The sequence below is a fragment of the Podarcis bocagei genome, assembly GCF_964188305.1.
Source record: "Podarcis bocagei genome assembly, chromosome: 9".
Taxonomy (NCBI): Eukaryota; Metazoa; Chordata; class Lepidosauria; order Squamata; family Lacertidae; genus Podarcis; species Podarcis bocagei.
Window position 1 is genome coordinate 34,042,727 of NC_138134.1, and position 25,482 is coordinate 34,068,208.

General features: G+C 42.9%; 1 protein-coding gene across 1 annotated transcript; it reads left to right on the top strand.

Annotated features, from left to right (window-relative positions):
* The first annotated feature begins 193 nt into the window (after positions 1-193).
* LOC308595075 (kynurenine/alpha-aminoadipate aminotransferase, mitochondrial-like) lies at positions 194-25,211 on the top strand. Its single transcript, XM_081208976.1, has 15 exons — positions 194-352; positions 5,197-5,326; positions 6,755-6,868; positions 8,037-8,208; positions 9,202-9,334; positions 11,104-11,178; positions 13,242-13,451; positions 15,475-15,540; positions 16,825-16,907; positions 17,209-17,305; positions 17,554-17,615; positions 19,139-19,203; positions 22,661-22,767; positions 23,348-23,449; positions 25,065-25,211. Exons 3-15 carry the CDS (start codon positions 6,802-6,804, stop codon positions 25,107-25,109), a joined length of 1,284 nt encoding a protein of 427 aa, XP_081065102.1. The 5' UTR covers positions 194-352; positions 5,197-5,326; positions 6,755-6,801; the 3' UTR covers positions 25,110-25,211.
* The last annotated feature ends 271 nt before the right edge of the window (positions 25,212-25,482 follow it).

Here is a 25,482-nt window from a genome sequence, read left to right on the forward strand (position 1 = left end):
AAATTCTCCAGAACTTAGAAACACAAAACAATGTAAAGGAAAAGCTCTGATCCAATCTTGTGCCATGGTTACTATAGGAACACTGGGAAAAGTGGGTCAGAACTCAAAACATCATCATTATTATGCCATCAATGTACATGGTACTTTACAGAGGAGGAGGAGGAGGAGGAGCAACAACAGCAGTAGCAACCAAACTCTGTATGCTGAGAAGCTTGCAATCTACGTTTCAACAGACTGCAATAAAGGGTGCAATGATGGTGGAGAAGTTGAATGGGAGAGGACAACATGAGATGATGAGATGTCATTGTCCTGGTGCAAATCTCTTGAGCCTTTAATTATTCATGGGGGACAGGTAAGAATAGGGCCATATTCCCATCTCAGTGGTAGGTGGGGGTCAGATGTAAATTTATTTATTTACCCATCCATCTGGCTGGGTGGCTCCCAACAGAAATAATAATAATAATAATAATAATAATAATAATAATAATAATAATAATAATAACCGTAACCATAACTATTAGTCGTTGGCTGTGTAACCTGTCCATCGTTTCTGTTCTGTACCATTTGATCTACCCTTTTGAACTTCCACGAACCTTCCTATTTGCCGCAGGTAGTTATTTTGGAGATAAAGCAAGTGGCAGACCAATGAGATGGAAAGTAGCTTGGTGACCAAGTAAGCTGGTAAGCTAATGAGTGAAGAGCAGAGTCACAAGGAGGGGAGGATGCAGAGAGGTCAGCTAGAATAGTCCAATTACAGCTTGCTCTGTACCTGAAATAAATTGCTTAGACTAAGGAAGCAAGCCAGAACTGGAGGTATTATGATGCCAAATAGAATCTCATTGGCCATTTGTGTCAGCTGATCCTTAATGAGCTAATAGGGATGCGGGTGGCGCTGTGGTCTAAACCACTGAGCCTCTTGGGCTTGCCAATCAGAAGGTTGACAGTTCGAATCCCCACAACGGGGTGAGCTCCCTTTGCTCTGTCCCAGCTCCTGCCAACATAGCAGTTCAAAAGCATGCCAGTGCAAGTAGATAAATAGGTACCATTCCTGCGGGAGGGTAAACGGCGTTTCCATGCGCTCTGACTTCCGTCATGGTGTTCTGTTGTGCCAGAAGCAGTTTAGTCATGTTGGCCACATGACCCAGAAAGCTCTCTGTGGACAAACTCCAGCTCCCTCAACCTGAAAGCGAGATGAGCTTCGCAACCCCATAGTTGCCTTTGACTGGACTTAACCATCCAGGGGTCCTTTACTTTTAATGAGCTAGTAGCTACTGTGCCTCCTTTTGACCATCAGCAGTGGTGGCCTCTAACCACATTAAGAGACCAACAGCATCCTATTCTGGCAACCTGCACCAAGTGTTGCAGTTGGGTCTAGGCTGCTAGTGCCCTTGCAGCTTACACCCCACAACATGCAATACCAAAAGCTTACCCTTCCATAGTTTGGAATGAAATCCTACAGAAGTTGATTTCAAAATAAGTTCCATTGAGTTCCATAGTGTTTACTCACACATCACCGAGTATAGAATTGTAGCCTGAATACAGTATATGAAATTCAAATGGGATGTGTGTTTTAACAAATTTAAAATAAGCATTGACAATCAGGTAGCCTCCATTATCCAAACATCTTCAGATTTTAATAGGCACATTCACTCACTTGATACAGCATTATCCATCACTGTTTTATGTATTGATGTTTATGCTATATTATCTGTTTAGACCTTCCACAAATTTGTTAACCATGTCAAAACTCTGATAGATAAATATTACCTGGGTATTTCTTTTGTATCCAGGATCCAATTAAAAATGATTTATATTAGCTGTCCACAGGAAAACAACTGTCCCAAGGAAGATATATTTCCCTGACATGTTTACTATAGCTTTAATTTTTTTTACTAGGATTTGTTGCAACATAAAACATTGTTTTCACACTATGTGAAAGGAAATCAGTAATGTTTTGTTGCTGGAAAAAAACTAGGACTTTAATGGATTGCTTTTAACTTTTAACACTTCGTATAACCACAATTCTCTCAATGTTGCAGGTCCTGTAATCAGGATTGATGGTGGACCATATCTTTGTCCCAGATAAGGTCAGCTAAAGTTTTGAAACATTTTATAATACAGCATTTAGTTCTAAACAAGATATGGTGGGGGAGGGGGAGCGATGAGCAAGGTCTTCACTGCACAACATCCAACACTTCCCATCTTCAACTGTTCTGTAGCGATTCATGTGTTTTATCCCCATTTATCAAAATAGGAGACTCCAAAAACAGCAGAAAAGAAACATGTCCACTATAAAAAATACTGTAAATGCATCCAGTTTATAATAAATGATATAAACTAAGCAGGTGTGCCAGCATCCCAATGCTGCAACATTCATTTACAGAATCTGAGTGATTGGATAACGGAAACCGGAACACAAGATCTAAGCAGCACAAAAGGCTGAATACAGGCTAGGCAGGTAACCCTGTACTGGTTTAGACCCTGGACTTATTGTCTGATAGGATATTCCACCCACCCTCGCACTTCAGTGATATGTATTAATTCAACATGTAGCACGCTTGACCTTTCTCCTTGTCATTCCTCAAAAGCTCATTTCTTTAAATGTCGAACATTTTAAAGCGCACCACCCCTTGTATACCTTCGTCTTTCTGGTTTGCAAGCTGGCTGACTGGCAGGGCTTCTTTCTCTTTCCTTTCCCTTTTTAAAAACTGATGCGAGTCACTTTGGAAAGCAACAATTGTTTGAAAAGTGGGATAAATTATATGGTAACAATGCGATGCTAAGTGGGGTGTGTAGTGAAACCCAAAGGTGAACCTACCACTTTAATCTCCATCTCTGCTGGATCTGGCAATCTGCACAAAATTTTACTTGATGGTTGCCATTAATTTGATTTTAATTTGATTTAATTAATTTTATAATGAATGTTTTAGAATGTTGGACTATTTTGATTGTTGTTAGCCGCCCTGAGCCCAGCTTCGGCTGGGGAGGGCGGGATATAAATAAAATTTATTATTATTATTATTTATTATTATTATTGGTGCTAGCAGAATGGGAGTGAGGGAAGAGGAGGGTTGCCACATTGGAAACAATAGGTAAGGGGAGGGAAAGATTTAGGCAGCCTAAGTGTCTAAATTTTCTCCAAGTTTGGCAGGCAGTATTCGGATACAGTTGCTGCCTGGAATGACCCGGAATGGCCTTGACACAAGGATGGGGAGAGGGGGGTAGATTCAGTTTTCATTTAAAGGGAAACCTACCTGTTTTAGACTTTCCAAAACAATGCACAAACCAAAACACAGCCATCCTTCAAAATTCACACTTCTCCGAACTTTACAGTTTGATTTCCCCAGCCATGTAATGTGTACAGAAATGCACATAGTAGGGTAAAGTGTATTTTTAAAAATGCATATATTTTTGAAAATAACATACAAAAGATGAATTTTATTAGGGAAAATTAATTTGCCAAAAATATGTATATTGGGGAAAACAAAAAAATGCATTATTAGGAGAATTTTGCACTAAAATGCAGGTGACTTTTTATGGGAACTTCTTGTATTTTGAACATTTGCAAAGTGGGGTGTGAATGTGGGAATTTAGCTTAAATGGGATGAAACCAAAATTGACTGTTTCGCCCGCCGCTACCCAGAATCTTGCCCTACTGATGCTAGAGTTCCAACCTAAGTTGGAAGCCAAGGCATTGGAGAGGGAGGTTCTGATAATGGATCTCTGGCATTGGAGGAAGGCCCTGACCTATTCAGTGGCCCCTGGGACACCTTAAAAAAGCAAATAAATGATTGCTAAGTAGTATTGAATCAAAGGTTGGTCATGACTGGGCATGCAGCCATGTTTCGTGCTTGATAGACAGAGTAATTGTTTAAGAACTCACCAAATTAATTAGTTATAGAACATGCAGTTCAATACAGCATAGGCTATGGTTTCTCTTGCCAGAGAAGCAAAGAACTAAGTTGTTGTTTTAAGAACAGGGGGAGGGGGGTGGTACTGGATTCTTTCTCAGAAAAGCTACTAATTCATCAAGAACTATCGTTAAAAGCTTACTGATTTCTTGGTTGTCCTTATTTAAGATGCAGAGCAATACATTGAAGGCTTAAAAAGGGAGAGAGATCTGCATTCTTACTGCCACCCAGCTTATTTCATTACCTTTAAGGAGAGTACCTCGCCGAGGATCATAACAGTATGTTTAAGCTAACATTCCATAGCTTTGGCCATTCAAGATGCCAAGTTTCTCTCTCTTTTTTAAGTAAAATGCAGCAGGAAACACTTTTCAAGGGTTGAATGAGGAGAGCACCTTTGTATGCAGGAATAGGTAAAGGTAAAGGGACCCCTGACCATTAGGTCCAGCCGTGACTGACTCTGGGGTTGCGGTGCTCATCTCGCTTTATTGGCCGAGGGAGCTGGCGTACACTTCCGGGTCATGTGGCCAGCATGACTAAGCCACTTCTGGCGAACCAGAGCAGCGCACGGAAACACCGTTTACCTTCCCGCCAGAGCGGTACCTATTTATCTACTTGCACTTTGACGTGCTTTCGAACTGCTATGTTGGCAGGAGCAGGGACCGAGCAACGGGAGCTCACCCCGTCGCTGGGATTCGAACCGCCGACCTTCTGAGCGGCAAGTCCTAGGCTCTGTGGTTTAACCCACAGCGCCACCCGCGTCCCTCGTATGCAGGAATACACATGGTCATTTACCTGTCTTTCAGAAGGTATTATGAAGATCTAATTTATAAAGTCCCAAACAACTAGGGGCTTATTCAAAGAAGCAGCTCCTTCCACATAGTTCTGTCTGTCTATTAAGATCTGAAGTTGAGGTCTGCCTTACTGTTTTGCATCAAAAGAACTATCTCTTATTCAGCAGTCAAAGAGAGGGCTCTCTCTCTGCAATGGCACCCTAATTGGTGCCATTATTAGTCAATATAGGCATTGGGTCAGTTTTATCTGTGGAAATTGTGTGAACTATTGGGTAGACGAGCTTGAAGGGGCTGCTGTTTCACACTTGGAGCCAACTAGCTTTTGAGAGGAGATAAGGAGAAAGGCTGAGCTATTCCTGATGTAAGTCCAGAGTCTAAATTTTCATAACTGATTTTCCTTGGTAAATTATTAAGTACTTGGGCAAGGTTTGCTAGAGATTTATGGTTTTGAAGGAAGCTATGAGAAATACACAATTATATTATATTCACCTTAGGAGAAGAACAGCTTTCGGCATTGCTACTATTCTTTCTTTGTGCCTGAGGGTTGAAGAAAAAAAGTTGTTTTTTGTTATTGTTGGAGCATTTGGTCTTCCTGCCCTTTTTTCCTTCATCAAGCTGCAGACTGTAAGTTTCATACTTTTATTAATGTTTTGTGTTAAAGATTTATTCAGAAGCTAACAATATTGATTTCATTTACATCAGGGCTAAGCCAAATGGATGTCCCTTTAGTCCCCATGAAAATAGGTTGGGGACACACCAAACAGGAGGGGGGGGAGAGACATAATCCCCCCTAGCCAGTTCACATTTTGTCAGGGGGAGAGGGAATTGCCCGTCTCTTTTACAGTGAACAAACATTTTGCCACTTCAATGGTGGCAAACTGTCACTTGAAAAACAGCAGTCCACACTCTGAAGGATTCTTATCCGCAGATGATTTACCTGCTTAGAGAGGCAATGAGTTCCTGGCTGGTTACGATGACCCACATCACTAGTCTAGAAAATATTACGTTCACCTTAGCTCAACTATGTTTCCACTCAGTAGAATTATTATGCTCATTTTGTAGTCCCTGGTTGAGTAGGACCACTCCTGGAACTATACATCAGAGGGGCAGAGTGGAGCTGAAGCAGTCAGAACTTGGGGAAAAAGTGGCCAAGAACAGGTGTGAATATAACACACACACACACACACACACACACACACACACGGGAGAGGGAGAGGGAGAGGCACAATATTTTTCCTTGATATGTTCATGCATGAAGAATTAGCACAGTCCTACTTTATAGAAGTTTGTTATCCCTGATAAATACATTTTTTGAAGAAGAAAAACTGATGGTGATTTTAACTCTGGAACTTGTTCTGCCTGTTGTTAATGTGATTTATTTTTTTACTGTATTTAATGACATTGCGTTTTTAACTTGTTTTAGGCTGTCCTGTGTTCCTCAGCTTCAGAGAATGTCCCTTAGTTAATATTGGATTTTAAAAGATATTTGATTGCTCTTAGTTGAACACGTGAGCAGTTGAACATAAAGTACCAGCGGCGTAGCGTGAGTTGTCAGCACCCGGGGCAATGCAAGTAATTTGCGCCCCCTAACCGGGGCAAGGCAAGTAATTTGCGCCCCCCCTAACCCCTAACCTGCGAGTTGCAGCTAGCGCTGCCGCCCAAATGACGCCGCTTGCCCGGAGGAGGAGGGGGGCAGAGAGGCGAGGAAAATGCAACATGGCCCAGCAGCTGCGGCGGAGGCGGGGCTGTGAGGAGAGGCTGCCTGGCGCGTCCTCCGCAGCGAGCGCTGAGAGCCGCTGCCTGCCGGGCGCCTTCAGCCCGGACGCGCGCACAGCTCGTCAGTTCCGCTCTGCTACAGCCTGCGCCCGAGGCTCTTCGGTGACTCCGGAGGCAGCGAGAGCACCCCCCCCCAGATGTTGCGCTCGGTGCGGCTTGCCCCCCTTGCACCCCCCACGCTACGCCACTGTAAAGTACTGAAGCATTCTCTGTGCTAAGAGAAAGAGATCAGAACATACAAGTGTAATCATTATCTGTGTCTAATTTCTACTGCAGTTTTCTAAGGAAATCTAAGGAACCTGTTCACTGCTTGTCACATCAAAATGGATTACTCCAAATTCCTGTCCGATATAAGTGCAGCAAGGAAACCAAACGTTGCAAGACTTTCAAGTGAGTAGTTGCATTTTCCAGTCATCACCTGATTTGCTTCACAATTTTCATTTTCTCCTGGCTTTATATCAATAGAATATGCTTATGCTCAGAAAAGTCTTGTTGAGAGAGAGTGCAAGTTCCCATTCGGAAGAGTAATGTTATTGGGTATTGTTGTTTTACCTTTTTGTAAATCGCTTTGAGGGGTTTTTACAATCAAGTGGCGTATAAATTTTATGAAATAAATGAATAATAAATTGGGTGGGACCGCACCTCAGTGGTACAGCAGATAGTTTGCACAGAGTCTCATGTTCAATCCCTGATAGTATTTCCAGATTTTTTAAAGACCAGGTAACAGGTGATGTGAAAGACCTTTGCCTGAGACCCTGGCAAGTTGCTCCCAATCAGAGTAAATAATGTAGCCAGGTATATAAGGCAACCTTGTAATGCTGTAATTTACTGCTCAGTAACATCATAAATACACACATCACTGCATAACAGTGAAAACTAATAGTTAGGTTGTAGGCCTACACACACTCAGCAGGGAAGAAGCTCCACTGAATGCAGTGAAACTTACTTCTGATGGAATATATGGAGCTGGCTGACCTTACTGGAAGAATCCGCGACCAAAAAGAAGAGGAATACCAAGAAGAGTGGAAGAAATTTAAGGACTATTTGAATAAATACTGTGATATTAAAAATTAGAAATTACTTGGAAGTACCAAAATAGGCCTAGGATTAAATTAAGAGTTAATTAAACAAATAAGATTTAGAACTTTAAGGAAAGTTAAGAAATTTTATTTTAATTGGAATATTGTGGTTTTAAAAAAATGATATCAGAAAACTGCTACATTTTAATTACAAGGAAATTCAGATTGGAGGGCTCAGAGGAAGCCCAAAATATGTTTTATGAGGTTAGAAGTTTAAATAATTAATTAATTTGTGTTGTTTAGGTGTTTAGGTTGTAGGTGTTTACTGGTATTTTGTTTTTACTCTCTTTTTTGTTTATATTTGTGATCTTGTCTTTTTTCTTTTTTTCTGTTTTTCTTATGTTACATCTGTAAGAAACTTAATAAAAATTATTTTTTTTAAAAAAAAAGAATAGCATTTTCTTTCACATTTGGCTTCCTTACCATAATTATATCTTTTAACTTATTAACTAATATTCTTTTACTCATGTTAACGGCAGATGAACTGGAAAAGAAGATGACAGCATCTACCGTCATCATGCTTAGTGGGGGTATGCCAAACCCTAACTATTTCCCAATGAAAACAGCAACTATAACCCTCAATGATGGAAGCACCATTGAAATTGGAGAACAACTGATGAAGAGAGCTCTTCAATACAGTGCTACAGAGGGGTATGATGAATATCATGCAGAGGGCCCCTCCAGACTGGTGTTTTATTGCAGGTGTATTCTGCAATATAATCCTGGGAATCGTAGTTTGTTTGGGGTACTGAGTGTTCTTAAAGGTAAAGGTAAAGGTACCCCTGCCCGAACGGGCCAGTCTTGACAGACTCTGGGGTTTGTGCGCCCATCTCACTCTATTGGCCGTGGGCCAGCGCTGTCCGGAGACACTTCCGGGTCACGTGGCCAGCGTGACAAAGCTGCATCTGGCGAGCCAGCGCAGCACACGGAACGCCGTTTACCTTCCCGCTGGTAAGCGGTACCTATTTATCTACTTGCACCCAGGGGTGCTTTCGAACTGCTAGGTTGGCAGGCACTGGGACCGAGCAGCGGGAGCGCACCCCACCGCGGGGATTCGAACCGCCGACCTTTCGATCGGCAAGCCCTAGGCGCTGAGGCTTTTACCCACAGCGCCACCCGCGTCCCAGCGGTTTGGGGTACTGAGTGTTCTTAGGAAATCCCTATTCCCTACACAGAGCTACAATTCCTAGAGTGGTTTAACCAACAATCCCTCTTTCCAGGGAACTCTGTCCATAGATGGATGCACAACAGATACAAAATAAATTACAGTTTAATATAAAACTTTGGGGGGAGAGTGCTCAGAGTTTCTCACAGGCATCTGGTGGGCCACTGTGAGCCCAAGATGCTGGAATAGATGAGCCTTTTGCCTTACCCAGCAAGGATTTTCTTATGTTCTTAATTAGCTCAAGCAACTCCCTAGTCATTTATTCAAAAGACTTGTTATTTAAAATGATACTAATGAACACACTCCTGGTCCACGTAAATAAGTTTTTCACATCCATTTCTAAGTAAGTGTTAAGATGTTTATGTATTTCTGTTTTGTTCTTTTCTTCATCGCACCAACTTCAAGCTAACCTGAAGTGGTATATTATGCATGAAGAACTGAGGATATTTAAAAAGAGGAATAAAATCTCTGTCTTCCAGAATGCACAACTTATTGTCTTGGTTCAGAGACTTGCAGATGAAGCTCCACAACCCACCAACAGCGACGTATGCTCCCGAGAAAGGACAAATGAAGATATGTCTCACTTCAGGCAGCCAGGATGGCCTTACTAAAGTACGAGCGAATCAAAGGTCAACAAAACCATGGCAGTTCAGACAACTGAGCCAAATGCCCACTGAGTCCCTCTATAGCAATTAAATCGGAAGGATATTTTTCTGCTGATGATTCTTCCCCATCATATCAAATCAGTTGAGCAAAGTTAATACTTGAAAATAAAGACTTGACATGACTGCTTCATGTGCACTATTGGAAAATACAAGTGTATTATTCCATCAAGTTTTTGTTGTTGTTGTTCCCTTCCATGGAAAGGTCTGAGATTCAGTGGAGGTCTCCAATGGTAGAGGGGAAGGGATTTTTATCAACTCCCCATTCCTCCTTCAGTCCTTCACGCTGCTTCCTACACTGTTCAAGAGGGTCCTCCAACTTTCTTGAGCAGCTTTGCAGGAGAAGGAGGAGGAGGAGGAGAAGGAGAAGGAGAAGGAGAAGGAGGAGGAGGAGAAAGAGAAGGAGAAGGAGAAGGAGAAGGAGAAGGAGAAGGAGAAGGAGAAGGAGAAGAAGAAGAAATTAAAATTACTTCTACCCTTCATCCAGCAGAACTATCCTATTTTCAGAATTAAGCTCATGGAAACTGTTGACTCCTGTCCCTAGTCATAGGAGTCCGAGAGACTGAGGTTCCTTCACACACACCCCAATAAAATATTTGAGGGTGCCGGGGGAGGGTCCAAAGTTGATGGCCATGGGCATTCAAATGGGGGGGGTGCCACATCTTACCTGCTCCCCCCCCCAATATTTTATTCAAGTTGGCACCCCTGTCCTCAGTGGAGACAGAACCAGATGAAATTGCTTCCAGTTATGTAGCTTTCCAATTATGTAGTTCTAAACTCTGATTCTTAAATATAAATAGATACACGTCCATTGTTCTTTATAGAGATGATTGACTTCGGGGACCTATCATAGAATGATTTATTCACCAGAGATCTGCTCCTTGTCATCTTTGTTTTTAATCTTCTGCATTACTAACTATTTTATTTTCTAGTTATGTAATGCTTGCTTGTGCTTAGCATCTATATGTAAACTATATGCTCAAGGGGGGGGGGAGAGTTGCGTAAAATCTAAGTTAGGGGTAGTGCAATTTTATCATTTTTATTTATTTATAAAATGAGATTAATTCTGGTTGTCCACTTCTGAGAAGGACCCAAGGCCAAATACTACACGGTTAAAAGTTGATCAAAACCAGTTTTAAAACAAAAACACATGACTAATGGAAGAAAAGATTAAAACCAGGAAGCAGATAGATATCAATTGTCAGCCAGATAAATTGAACTTCTGATGGGATATCTTAAGAAAGCAGCCCAAAAACATTAAACCAGAATCAGGAGACAATGATTTCCACAGCCCAGATATAACCAGAGAAAGATCTCCTAACATGTCTCTGCTATATATCTCAAATACAGACAAGGCATTCAGGACAGCCTTCCTGGCTGGTGTCAAAAGAAGAGCAAGATAATGTCACCATTTAGATTGGGGGGCTGGCCAACCTGTGGGCCATATATGACCTGATGACTTGAATCTACCCTGCCATCTCCCTTCTTGGGCCCCAACCTGCCTTTGTGGCAATTAGGTTGAGAGAGAAAAACAGGACTTTTCATTTTGTTTGCCAAGCCTAATTGCTATGGGGGTTGAGGTGGTGGTGATATGCCTTACACCAACACTGGTAAAGTATTAGGTTTTAATATTAAAACTTGGATAGGACTCCACCACACCACCCACTAAAATCCAGTAGGATGCTCACTGTTTCAAACCTTTTTGATCTTTTTTTGCAGGCGTTTGATATGCTCATCAACCCAGGCGACAGCGTCCTTGTAGAGGAGCCGAACTTCCACGGGGCAATGTTAGCAGTGAGTTATCTTTGGGGTCCCATCACAGCAAGATGCTATGCCAAATCTAGTTCTTTGGTGCATAAGCACACCATTGTAAAAGTTCATATTGGGACTCCTTGAGTGGTTTGCCATGTATGACAAGAATTGTATCAAAAAGTAAGAAGTGTTTTATTCAATTTAAGGTATTTATATACTACTTCATTATCTCAGTCTCTAAGTGGTGTACATTACAAAATATGGATAAAATCAATTAATCATAAAAACAGAAAACTTCCTGAAAATGCCTGCTTGATGGTAGGGGGAGGTCCTTGTCAACCACCTGAAACAGGGGGAGGGGTCTGTCTGATCTCAGCTGGGAGGGGGTTCCATAGAATTAGGCCCACAATGCTGGATGCAAAGCTTCTGGTGGCTACAAGCTATGCATCTAAGCTAGGTTTGCCATTTTCAAACAGTGGTGAAAATCCGGACAGAAAAGTTCTTGAGCTATGTCCGGAACCACACTAACAGAGCCTCCATTTTGAATTCCTAAGTTTACAAAACAGAACCAGGAGCTGCTTTCTTTTGCCTACCACTGCCTCCCTTGTGTTTGCCTGTTCTTTGTGGTTTTTCCCATGGTCAATGTGGATGTTGTGAAGAATCAACAGGAATATTCGCATAGCAAGCAGCTCAATTTCATTTCTCATGACTAGACCCGTCCAAGCAAGCCCCTTAACTTGAAGCTTGCCATAATCAGGCTTGCATCAAGGCCTGCTCAGCTGAATCTCTGAGCACCCACTGCCACCATCCCTTCCCCTGCCTCTATCCCAGTAAAGGGACAGCAGCAAAGGTGGCAATGTCAGCATGGGTACTTAGAGCATCCATTTCTTACACAGGAAAGAGGCTGGAACGACACGTCTCAACATCCCTCATGGGAAAATGATGCTGTTAGCATCCATTTCTGGCAGGGAGGGCTTGGAGAGCCTACAAAGTCTCAATCCCCTCTTAGGATGAATCTTTGTGCATCCCTAATTGTCACTAGCATTTATACTGTAGTAGTAGTAGTAGTAATAATAATAATAATATATTATTATTATTATTTATACCCTGCCCATCTGGCTAAGTTTCCCCAGCCACTCTGGGCGGCTTTGAACACAATATTAAAATACAATAGTCCTTCAGCTATTAAAAGCTTCCCTAAATAGGGCCGCCTTCAGATGTCTTCTAAAAGTCTTGTAGTTGTTTTTTCCTTTGACATCTGGTGGGAGGGTGTTTCACAGGGCGGGCACCACTACCGAGAAGGCCCTCTGTCTGGTCCCCTGTAACCTCACTTCTCGCAATGAGTGAACTGCCAGAAGGCCCTTGGTGCTGGGTGGAGACGCTCCTTCAGGTATACTGGACTGAGGCCGTTTAGAGCTTTAAAGGTCACCACCAACACTTTGAATTGTGCTTGGAAACATACTGGGAGCCAATGTAGGTCTTTCAAGACAGATGTTATATGGTCTCAGCGGGCACTCCCAGTCACCAGTCTAGCTGCCACATTCTGGATTAGTTGTAGTTTCCTGGTCACCTTCAAAGGTACCCCCACATAGAGCTTGTTGTAGTAGTCCAAGCGGGAGATAACTAGAGCATGCATCACTCTGGCAAGACAGTCCGCAGGCAGGTAGGGTCTCAGCCTGCATACCAGATGGAGCTGGTAAACCGCTGCCCTGGACACAGAATTGACCTGTGCCTCCATGGACAGCTGCGAGTTCAAAATGACTCCCAGGCTACACACCTGGTCCTTCAGGGGCACAGTTATCCCATTCAGGACCAGGGAGTCCACCACACCTGCCCACCTCCTGTCCCCCCAAAACAGTTCTTCTTTCTTGTCAGGATTCAACCTCAATCTGTTAGCCGCCATCCATCCTCCAACTGCGATCCATCCTCCATCAGCTACTACCATCAGCACATGACATTTCAGAACCAGTTTTAAGGGGCACGGTATATTACTTCTGTAGACGAGTGGTTTCGAGCTTAGCTGCTGAAATAATATCCTGGTTTTAATGGCCTCTGTGGATTGGATAATAAATTATGTGTAATACCATGTTTCTTTTCATAAACAGCTAAAAGCCTTGAGATGTAACATCATCAAAGTACCTAGTGATGAACATGGCATCATTCCCAAAGGCTTGAAGGAGATTCTTTCCAGGTGGAAATCAGACAATGTGCCTAAGCTCACGGACAAGCCCCCCAAGTTCCTGTACAGTGTTCCTAATGGTGGCAATCCTTCTGGGAGCTCCCTGACTGCGGAACGCAAACAAGAGATTTACCAGGTAATCCTTGGTACCCGGGCATCATCTTAAGTAGAAACAAAGACAGCATTTCCACTAAGCAACCCTAGGCAGGTATACAGAGCGGCAGTTTAGTATAGACAACTGTGCTTGCTTCTGCTGCTTCTTCTTCTTTTTGCTTTTTTTAAGAAACTACCTACCAATATGGAGTGTGGTCACCTCTTCTTCCTCTTTGCATCCTATGTACCGACACCTTATTTTATTTTATCCAAAAAAAGAGAGCACTAGTTGGCAGTACTACAAATGCAGTAGCAGATGAGAGAGATGTCTCTTTCTCAAAGCAATTACCGTATTTTTCGCTCTATTGGACGCACCGGACCACAGGACACACCTAGTTTTTAGAGGGGGGAAATCAAGGGGGAAAATATTATTCTCCCCCCAGCCCCAAAGAGCTCCCAGAGCTTCTCGGGGCTGCGGGGGAAGCCTGGGTCCCCCCCCCCAGCCCCAAAGAGCAAAGAAGCCAAGACAGCGAGTGGGATCCATAGCCGCGCAACCTCTCCAGCCAGGAGCTAAACCTCTCCAGCGCAGCTAAAGAAGAAGACAAGGCAGCGAGCGCAATCCATCCCACTCGCTGCCTTGGCTTCCTCTTTAGCCTTGAGCAGCATCTTTAGCCTTGCGCAACGGGATGGATCATGCCCGCTGTCCACCGGGGCTGGACTAGATGACTCCTGGGGTTCCCTTCCAACCCTGCAATTCTGTGACCTCAGAAGGTGTTGGGGGTCTCCACCACTGGAGGCTTTTAAGCAGCAGTTGGGGGACCATCTGCCTGGCGTTCTTTAGCTGTGATTCCTACATTGTGAGGGGGCTGGGCTAGAAGACCCTCGGGTGGCCCTCCCAACTCTATACAGTCCTACACTTCTGCGGCGGGAGATCCACAGCCACTTCACACAATGCCCACTCCCAATTTTCATTGGAGAGACATGTGGCTTCACTGTCTAGGTAGGTACCCCCCTACCTGCCACTCTTCCCTCACCCCACTTAAGCCGAGGGAATTCCTGCCCAGAGAAGCTCCCAGGTGAGGCAAGGGTTAAGATCTACCTCTGGTAAATGGCTTTGTATCCCCCTCTTTCCCTTTTCTCTTCTTCTTCTGTGCTACTTCCTTCTTTTGTGTTTTGTTTAATCTGTTTTTATTGTATACTAAAATGAAAGCTGCAAAGTTTCTTTTTTTATGATATCCCCCCCTCCAAACTAAAACATTAATCTAGATAAAAACACTGATCCAGAGGAAAATAAGGGGGTGGAGAAAGGACAAAAAAAGAAAAAGAGGTAGAGAGAGAGAGAGATTTTTAAAAAGTTGGCTTCTTTAGCCTTGCGCAGCCTCCCCCCCCCCAACGGCTGGAGAGGCGCGCAAGGCTAAAGACGAAGCCCAGGCAGCGAGCGGGATGGATCGCGCTCGCTGCCCGGGCTTCCTCTTTAGCCTTGCGCAGCCTCCCGCGACTGGAGAGATTGCACAAGGCTTTTCTAGAGGAGGGAGAAGGGACTGACTGGCCGCGTCAGTCCCTTCTCCCTCCTGGGGAAAAGCCCGCAAGAGCCCCACGAAGCTTGTGTGTGGCTCTTGGGGGCTTTTCCTGCTTGCCTCCCCCCCTGCATTCGCTCCATAGGACGCACAGACTTTCCCCCTTAGTTTTTAAGACGGAAAAACTGCGTCCTATGGTGCGAAAAATACGGTAGGCAAATTCCCTGTGCTCCCATCCTCACTGCTCTGGAACAGCAAGGAAGAAGGCAGCAAAGGAGAGTTCACAGAAAGCAGGGCCAGCCCAGGGCATTTTCCCACATGCTGCCCCTTGCTTCCTCCTCCCCTCCGCCGCCACCTGAGGCGACTGTTCATAGACTCAGCACAAAATGGGAAAGATGAACATAAACTTGGGACGCATCAATTTTCCAAGGTTTCCTCATGTTTGATAGGACCACTATTGCTTTGGCTTGTTGGCAAACCATAGTTGTGTATTCACTGATCATTCCACAAAATTATTTTCTCTTCTTTTCTTGTTGGTTTACCTTTTAGCTTGCCCACGAATACAACTTTCTTATAATAGAAGATGATCCATACTATTTCATCCAGTTTCAGAAGGTAAAATCAAACTAATAGCGCTTACCAAACTAAATGTACTAATTGGTTTGCTCTGTGTATGTTTTCTTCTTGACACAAAAGAAAAACACGTTCAGCCTCTAGATTTTAAGGCTCCTTAGGCACTTAGGCCCAAGAACATAGGAATATAGGAAGCCTTACAACCAAGTCATCCCATTCATCTATCAAGAGCAGTATTGTCTGCACTGAATGTTGGCAGCTCTCCAGGAATTCAGTCAGGAGTCTCTTCCAGCCCTACCTGGAGATGCCAAGGACTGAACCTGGGAATTTCTACATGCAGAACAGGTGCTCTACTACCGAGTCACAATTCTTCCCCCAAAAGCAGGTGACAAGCCAAGAGCAGATGACTGACAGTCTTGAGTCACATGTCACACAGTTCTGCCTTGCCCTAGCTTGTCTCTTTTAAGAATATCCAGTTTTTCATGTCCTCCATCATGTCTAAGCGCAATGGTCATATTTTTCTTTCTAGCAACGATAATAGACCAGTAGTTAATGCTTTGGTAGCTCCAGTATCTTTGCCTCTAACACCTTGATTACTTCATCCTCTAGCTTCCACAAAGCCATTTTCCTGGCTATGTGCAAGCCCCATGATTGGTGCAAGGTGCTTTCAATGCATTGTAGAGAGTACACTCACAGTGGCAATATATGGCCCTCTGTCTTTTGTGGGGAAAGGTCCTCCAGATCCTGGAGAAACTGCAGGATCAGCTCAGAGGCCCCTACACACACCTGGGCTCTCCTAGGCCCAGGTTTGGCATGATGATGATGATAGTCAATATCTCCATTGATCCGTAGGCTTGGCATGATGATGACAGTCAATGTCTCCATTGATCTGTGCTGGTGTCTAGAGGTTGGTTCATTTAAAAAAAAAGTTATACGCACCATTTGTACAACTTCTAGGTAGGAAAGAAATACATTTTTTCCCCTTCCCATTTCTTACAGTACTTTTCAGGGGAACAGTTTGCTATCATATTAATGGCTACTAATCTTGATGTCTATGTTCTGCCTCCACTGTTGGAAGCAGTACACCAGTTGCTGAAAATGGCTATGTGGCTCAGAACCTGCTGGACTAGGTATTGGACTAGGTGGACCACTTCAGCCGTAAATAACACTGACAGCCTCCATCCCTTTGCCTCTGACATCTTTGCCCCTGAATCTAACACGGCTCTTCTTATGTTCTTATCCCACCTCCACATAGTTCATGTGCCAAGCGAAACCTTAATATTAGTTTGTTTTGTTTTAATAATATTATATTATTTGCATTTTAAGACTAAAGCGCCATCATTTCTTTCAATGGATGTTGATGGTCGAGTCATCAGAGGTGATTCATTCTCTAAAATTATCTCTTCCGGGTGAGTAGAATATGAAAGTGCAGAACATGCTCCTTGTAGCAATGCCCCATCACCTTAAATTAGTGTGACAATGGAGATTTTGAAATGATAACGATATTTGAATCTGTCAAATACTGCAAATTGAAATGCTTGATGCACGGCTATGGGTGTTCTCAGTGATTTGAGAGCCCTCACAAAATCCAGACGGCGTTGTACAAAACTATGTGCAAAACAAAAAAAGGACAAAATTTAAAACTGCGGACTTGCAAAATTAAGTAGAGTGTGTGTCTTTCAACTCTTTGTTGTATTTTCTTTTCTATAGGTTGAGAATAGGCTTTATAACAGGACCTGCACCTTTTATAGACAAGATTGTTCTACATACTCAGGCCTCAACAATGCAACCCAACACTTTTGCACAGGTAAGCATTAGTCATATATTGGATTGCTTTCCAAAACTAAAGCTGTAATCCTGATAACACTTAATTGAAAGTGGGGCCCCAATTGAATGCTTAATCCTAAATAAACATATATAGAATTCAGCTAAAAATCGAAGCACTCCCAGTCATGGTTCCAAGGAATCCTGGGACCTAACGGTGAATACACAAATCTTGCATATTTTATTTAGATTGTGACATCACATTGGGTGCTTTCTTGCTTTCTCTTGCAGGTCATCGTAATGGAACTTCTTAAGAAGTGGGGGCAAAAGGGTTTTCTGGATAATGCAGACCGGTAAGGGGATTATGAAAATGCTAGCATTTGGGGAAGGGCTATAGCTCAGTGGTAGAGCATCAGCTTTGCATGCAGAAGGTCTCAGGTACAATCCCCGGCATCTCCAGGGAGGGTTGGGAGAGACTCCTTGCTTGAAACCCTGGAGAGCTGCTGTCAGTCAGTGCAAGCAGTCCTGAGCTAATTGGACCAGTGGTCTGACTCAGTATAAGGCAGCTCCTTATGTTTCTAACATGCTCACAGTCCATAGGCTGCAAGTGTCACTTTCATCAATTCCATAGAAGAAATAATAATAATAATAATAATAATAATAATAATAATAATAATAATTTGTATCCCACCCTCCCCGGCAAAAACCGGGCTCAGACTATAGTTAATGGATACGGTTAACAGTTGACCACAGTATCTCATAGCACCAGATCAGAAAAAAGCACCTTTGCCTGTGAAAGCTCTCGCCATGGTCCTACTGTCTTCATTCTATTTTGAAATAATTGATAATAGAGGGGGAGAACAAGGGGGGGGGGGATTTCTCCCTCTCTGCGCAGCGCCCCTTCAGCGAAGCAGCAGGAGAAAAGGAGCCCCTTCCATTTCTCCTCCCGCTTCGCTGAAGGGGCACTGAGCAGAGAGGGAAAGCTGCGCAGCACCTCTCCAGTGAAGCGAAGCCAGGAGAGCAAGAGGGGGCGGTGCACACCACCCCCTCTTACTCTTCTGGCTTCAGCGAAAGCAACGGGAAGCCTCCGGAGCACAGCGGGATCTCCCGCTGCGCTCCAGAGGCTTCCCGTTGCTTTCGCTGAAGCCATGGAGCCTGCATTCGCTCCATAAGACACACACACATTTCCCCTTACTTTTTTGGAGGGGAAAAGTGTGTATTATAAAGCAAAAAATACAGCACCATCTTCCCCTTGACATGTGTCCTACTTACCTTCCCTATTTCTCTTGATGTCATTCATTCATTCATTCATTCATTCATTCTGTTATGGTTCTTGGCAGGTAGAGGTTTCCCATTAACTTTACTGCTGCTACATCGTGGAAGAGGTGGACAGCCTAGGGTTATGTAAGAGAATATACAAAGAAACCCACACTGTCCATTTCCCCACCCAAATAGGATGGAGAATTTGGGGAGCTTATTTTTCACTCAAACTTATAATCAAAATGAATTCTGAAGAAATCATACTAACTAGGAAGGATGCAATCATTAAATTCTCACCCAAATATATGCTGTCTTCTTGGTCACACCTGAGATCGTGGGCAACAATGTATTTTTTTGCTTAATCTATGAAAGGGGTAGTAGAAGAAACAGTGCTAGCCATTTCTTCCACAGTAAATTGTTGCCAGCTATTGTGTGACCTAAGCAACTGCCCATAGTCTCCATCCACAGTACAGAGATTGAGTGCCTTGTATTGCTGTTCAAGTTATATTAGTTCTGAATGTGACTTGTCTAGAACAATTTAATGGAAGTGCTACGGCTGACACATGACCCCCACTTTTCTTCGCTAAGAATGCAAGCATTGATTGTTTGTTTTCAGAGTGGCAGAGTTCTACAAAAAACAGCGCGACGCGATGCTTGCTGCAGCAGACAAATGGCTGACAGGTCAGTGAACTCACTCCCATGGGCAATTAGACGTAACAATGTGCCCGGATTTTTTTTTTAAATAAACCACAAAAGATTCTGTACAGATTTAAAGAAGAAACACAAAGGCTAAGATGATTTTAACATGGTAGGAGTGAGAAAACGGATGGGTTAGGGTTGCCATTACTACTTGTCAAACAGTTGCTCCTTGAAACAAGCACCTGCCATTCAAAAGAACTCAGAACAGAATGGAGTGTGTCTCCTCCATGCGCCACTGGTGTGCACAGCATGGCTTATCAAGTTATTTGTCCACATCATGTAGAGTGTTTGTGTTGGAGGCATCAGCCACGGTCAAGAATGAGTGCATGGAAACTGTGCCTGCTGAGAAAAGTCCATTAGGTGCTGCACTCTGAGTTACTGTGGAAAATGCAACACAGAGAAATTATTTTAAGCAGTATCTGCTTTAGAAATGAAACATTTAGACTAGCCTGTAGAGCACATTTCTTGGCCTTCACTTCCTGAGACTAAGAGCTCTAGATCATGCAATAGCCTCCAGAAGATCAAAAGAGACTACGAGGCTCTGGGCAGGAAATTGAAGCAATTAAATGCACAAATTGTCATCTCATCTGTCCTCCCAGTTGAACGACGTGGCCCAGGGAGAGAAGGAAAAATAGTGGAAGTGAACAGCTGGCTTTGCAAATGGTGTAAACAGGAACGGTTTGGATTCTTAGATCACGGACTGCAGTTTCTTGAAGATGGACTTCTGGCAAGCGATGGGCTGCACCTCACAACGGTTGGGAGGAATGTTTTTGCCAAAAATCTCAGAAACCTCATCAGGAGGGCTTTAAACTAACTAATGTGGCAGAGGGAGACAGTGCTCCTGAGGGTAGGAGTCTATCAATTGATGAAGATGATCATCCAAATGTCATAGACCAAATGGAGCAAACAGCACACAGACCTAGTGGTGGGAGGGAAAAAATCCTTAAATAAGAGACATGGGGGAATGATTAATGGACTTCAATGTCTGTACACTAATGCGCAAAGCATGGGAAATAAACAAGATGAGCTTGAGCTCTTGGTACAGCAAACTAAATATGACATAATAGGCATCACTGAAACCTGGTGGGATAAGTCCCACGATTGGAATGTAATAATGGAGGGATACAATCTATTTCAGAGAAACAGACCAGACAAGAAAGGAGGAGGAGTGGCGTTATATGTCAGGGATGTGTATACCTGTGAAGAGATCCAAGATTTAGAACCTCAAAGCCAAATTGAGAGCATTTGGGTCAAAATTAAGGGAGAGAAGAATAACAGAGACCTCACTTGGGAGTTTACTATAGATCCCCAAGCCAAACAAAGAGGAATTCAAACAAATAGCCAGCACGTGTAGACACAAAGTCAAAAAAGCTAAAGCACAGAATGAACTCAGGCTTGCTAGAGAGGTTAAAAGCAACAAAAAAGTCTTTTATGGGTATGTCCGTAGCAAAAGGAAGAACAAAGAAACAGTGGGGTCACTCAGAGGAGAAGATGGTGAAATGCAAACAGGGGACACAGAAAGGGCTGAACTCCTCAATGCCTTCTTTGCCTCAGTCTTCTCCGATAAAGAAAACAATGCCCGACCTGAAGAATTTGGAGCAAATGATTCAGCAGAGGAAACACAGCCCAGAATAACTAAGGAGATAGTACAAGAATACTTGGCTAGTTTAGATGTATTCAAGTCTCCAGGGCCAGATGAACTGCATCCAAGAGTATTAAAAGAACTGGCAGATGTGATCTCAGAACCACTGGCAGTCATCTTTGAGAATTCCTGGAGAACAGGCGAAGTCCCGGCAGACTGGAGGGCAAATGTTGTCCCTATTTTCAAAAAGGGGGAAAGAGAGGACCCATGGGGGAAAGAGAGGATGATGGACTCAAGGGCATCCTGATCAAATTTGCAGATGACACCAAACTGGGAGGGGTGGCTAACACCCCAGAGGACAGGATCACACTTCAAAACGACCTTGACAGATTAGAGAACTGGGCCAAAACAAACAAGATGAACTTTAACAGGGAGAAATGTAAAGTACTGCACTTGGGCAAAAAAATGAGTGGCACAAATACAAGATGGGTGACACCTGGCTTGGGAGCAGTACATGTGAAAAGGATCTAGGAGTCTTGGTTGACCACAAACTTGACATGAGCCAACAGTGTGACGCGGCAGCTAAAAAAGCCAATGCAATTCTGGGCTGCATCAATAGGAGTATAGCATCTAGATCAAGGGAAGTAATAGTGCCACTGTATTCTGCTCTGGTCAGACCTCACCTGGAGTACTGTGTCCAGTTCTGGGCACCACAGTTCAAGAAGGACACTGACAAACTGGAACGTGTCCAGAGGAGGGCAACCAAAATGGTCAAAGGCCTGGAAACGATGCCTTATGAGGAACTGCTAAGGGAGCTGGGCATGTTTAGCCTGGAGAAGAGGAGGTTAAGGGGTGATATGATAGCCATGTTCAAATATATAAAAAGATGTCATATAGAGGAGGGAGAAAGGTTGTTTTCTGCTGCTCCAGAGAAGCGGACACGGAGCAATGGATCCAAACTACAAGAAAGAAGATTCCACCTAAACATTAGGAAGAACTTCCTGACAGTAAGAGCTGTTCGACAGTGGAATTTGCTGCCAAGGAGTGTGGTGGAGTCTCCTACTTTGGAGGTCTTTAAGCAGAGGCTTGACAACCATATGTCAGGAGTGCTCTGATGGTGTTTCCTGCTTGGCAGGGGGTTGGACTCGATGGCCCTTGTGGTCTATTCCAACTCTATGATTCTATGATTCGATGTTAGGTATCTGTCAAGAACTGGTGACAGTTCTAATATAGTCTTTGCAGCCAGTATCACTTGTTTTCCAGAGTAAAAGCAGGTATGTCTGGAAGGCAGGAAGGTAAAAAGAACTCGCTAGAGGCGATCCTTATAGCTAAATTAGCCAACTAGAACTATGGAATGGTACTTCCTGGATGTGTTATTAGCAAATGACATGGGTTTCATTTTGTGCCTTCTACTTACTCTCATCAGATTATAACACCACCATAGTAGTATCTGGATGTGTCTTACATCATCAGAAAAAGAGACATTGCTTTGCTATTGGGTCAAGCAGAAAAACAGTATGATGGTAAATGGCAACTTTAAACCCCAGTTCTAGTGCTTGTTTACTTGACCCACATGTAAGCATGAAGCTCAGGTTGTGTGAACTCACCCTTGGAATGTCCAAGGACCATGTGTGCTCAAAACCAATACATATACAAGACTATGATAGCTATTAGTTGGCTGAGTGTGATAGAAAATCTGGCCTCTGACATAAGAAACTGTCTGAGACCCTGGTGAAGAAGGCTGAAGTGTTCTTCTACACCACTGGGTTTGTCGTAAGCACTGAATATTTTAAAAACACAAACGCTTGATAAGCTCGTTAGGATGCTTTCACTTCGTTGTTGTGGTTTCTCCTCTAGGTTTAGCAGAGTGGCATGCTCCTAATGCTGGACTATTTTTGTGGATTAAAATTAAGGGGGTTTCAGATACATTCCAGATGGTCATGGAAAAAGCACTGGAAAAGGGGGTAAGAAAAATCGATTACTCTACTGCTGTGGTAATGGGAAAGGCTAAAATATTTCATGATGTGGAGTTGGTGGGTGAAGTGCCACAAGTCAGTGGGCTGATGTCACTGGGCTGTCATGTCTGAATAAGGATGAGAAAGAAATTCTGCTTTAGTTTGCATTTTACTGCAAACCTGATTAATTTGCACTTCCCGAAGAAATCTTAATCCTACTCAAAGTAGACACATTAAGATTAATGGACATGATTAATTTATTTACATCACTTTCAGTAGACCTACTCTGAGTCAAACATAATTAGATAAGGCTCATTTGTATCCTTTGAATTTTTCATTTCTCTGAATTTTGCAATACAACTGTGATGTGTTGGACTAAAGTATATGCTTTCATTGATGGAAATATGTTGAATTTCCATTCTGTAACTCCTCCCTTCCATTTACTTCACTACGCAAACATGCGGAAATAACATGTGGGCAATAACAGATCTACAAACAGTATATTCATGCATGATAAATTAGTAGCATCTACATACACACAAGCAATAAAAGTAATGAACAAGTCGTAAAAAATAATCAACATTTTTAGGTGTCTTTACTTCCTGGGAAACCTTATATGATTGATCCCTCAGAACCATCCCCTCATATCAGAGTTTCCTACTCTTTTGCTACTCCAGATGAAATGGACCGGGTAAGTGCAATCTACTCTCTTGTTGTCCAGAAAAAGGAATTACATGAGAAGCAAAATTCTATGATTCTAAATCCCATTGAACTCAATAGAGCTTCCTACTGAGTAGACATGTATGGGACTGCACCATCCTAAGTGAAGCAGTAGGCATGGAGTGGTAGATTAATTGCTGGATCCACAACCTTGCCAGGGGGCAAGGGTATGTGTGGGTGGGAGAAACAGTTGAATTGTCCATTTTTGCTGTGCCAACTCTCAGGCTGGTGCAGCAAAGGGGCCTGAGCTGGGCCCTTCTGAGGGAAATGGACCTGCTGTGGACCCAGTGGATTCATCTATGGCCCTGCTCTGCCCTTGCCTACAAAACTCCCATTTAAGGATTTAGGTTGTTAGCTACTGCCAGCAGGATTCAGCGAGCACAGCAGGGGCTTCTGTGGTGGTTTGCCCTGCAGCAGAGAGAAATCCCTGGCAACAGTGCAGATTGTGGATTTGAGTTGCTGCATAACTGTGATGGCCAGTGCCAGTAAACATCTAAAGAGACGAAACTCCTCTTGAGTTCAGTGTATGTATGTTAATTATGTATAGGACTACAGCCAAATTGTTGCATCTTGGTTCCGGGGAAGGGAATGGGATTTTTTTGCATTTGATTTGACATTCTCTTTCTGTCAGAAGAAACAACTGAAACAGTTTTTATTGAAAATCATTAGTGCAAGTAAATAAGTCCCATTGGAAACATTAGAAAATTTACCAAACCCATTGGCTTGAATATTCCAGTTTAAGTGCAAATTGTTTTCTTTTTTTATGTTGTGAATAAAAAGGAACAAGGGAACAAGGTGCATTTGACAAAAACGAAGAATAAATCACAGTTCGTTTCTGGATCGTTGCAAAAACTTTGACTTTCTCTTTCTGTATTAAAATAATTGTGGGTTTTCCAATACTCTCAGTCAGTCTCGTCTTAAGAATTTTAAATTACAATAAAAGTCTGATAATTTGCAAAGAAGTGGCATATATTTTGCCCTCTCTTTGAACTCCCAGTAGACTTTACCACCTAGTGATCATTTTTACACTTTATGGTTATGCTTAAAGTGTCCTTCTGGTTCCATATACCGCCAGTATTTTACATGTGCTGCTGAAACAGAAAGACTCAAGCCAAGAAGATACAAGAAAGGCACACACACAGCACAGCAGTGAATAGACAAGTTTAAACTACAATGCATTGTGCTAATGCCACTAAACCAATACAGTGGTACCTCTGGATAAGAGCTTAATTCGTTCCGGAGGTCCGTTCTTAACCTGAAACTGTTCTTAACCTGAGGTACCACTTTAGCTAATGGGGCCTCCCGCTGACCCGCGATTTCTGTTCTCATCCTGAGGTAAAGTTCTTAACCCAAGGTACTACTTCTAGGTTAGCGGAGTCTGTAACCTGAAGCATTTGTAACCTGAGGTACCATTGTATACTGGAGCAAATATACTGATTTTGTCAGATATAGGTATTGGTCATTTCAATGAAGCCCATCTATGGATTCCTTCAGATGAATGGGCTTTGTTTAACTACAGGAATATTAGTTAAATACTGTGAGCATTTTGGAAAGCATGTTCTTGCTCTTTTTTTTTTTTTTTTTAGGGTTTCCAGATACTGGCTGAACTTATAAAGGAAGAAACTGCTTGATACTAATGGCGAACTAGCTTTTACCAAAATCTTCACTGGCTAATATTCAAAACTGTGCCTCTAATTTCACAGCATGAGCTGTTAAATAAATCATTGATTATACAGCAGCGTTTCATTATTTTAAATATTACGTATTTTTTGCTTTTGTTAAAAGCAAGCAAGCAAGCATTACTGTGGCCTATAATTTATTACAGTTAATATTATTTGGTGGTTACTTAAGGTAAAATTTCAAGCTCCTTTTTAGAGCATTATTCCAATGCTGCTTAATGTATTCTCAATAACATAACAAAACCCACATCATGAAATAGCAGAATTATCTATTTCCAGACTCAGCACCAGGGCTTGTCACCATGGGGCAGAAAACAATGACGCA

What these genes read in the sequence shown, in the direction of transcription:
- LOC308595075 (XM_081208976.1), top strand. Translation starts at nt 6,802, where the DNA reads ATGGATTACTCCAAATTCCTGTCCGATATAAGTGCAGCAAGGAAACCA. An exon ending in GCAAACAAGAGATTTACCAG is followed by an intron (nt 13,452 to 15,474) that starts GTAATCCTTGGT and finishes TTTACCTTTTAG; the next exon opens with CTTGCCCACGAATACAACTT. An exon ending in TTTCTGGATAATGCAGACCG is followed by an intron (nt 17,616 to 19,138) that starts GTAAGGGGATTA and finishes GTTTGTTTTCAG; the next exon opens with AGTGGCAGAGTTCTACAAAA.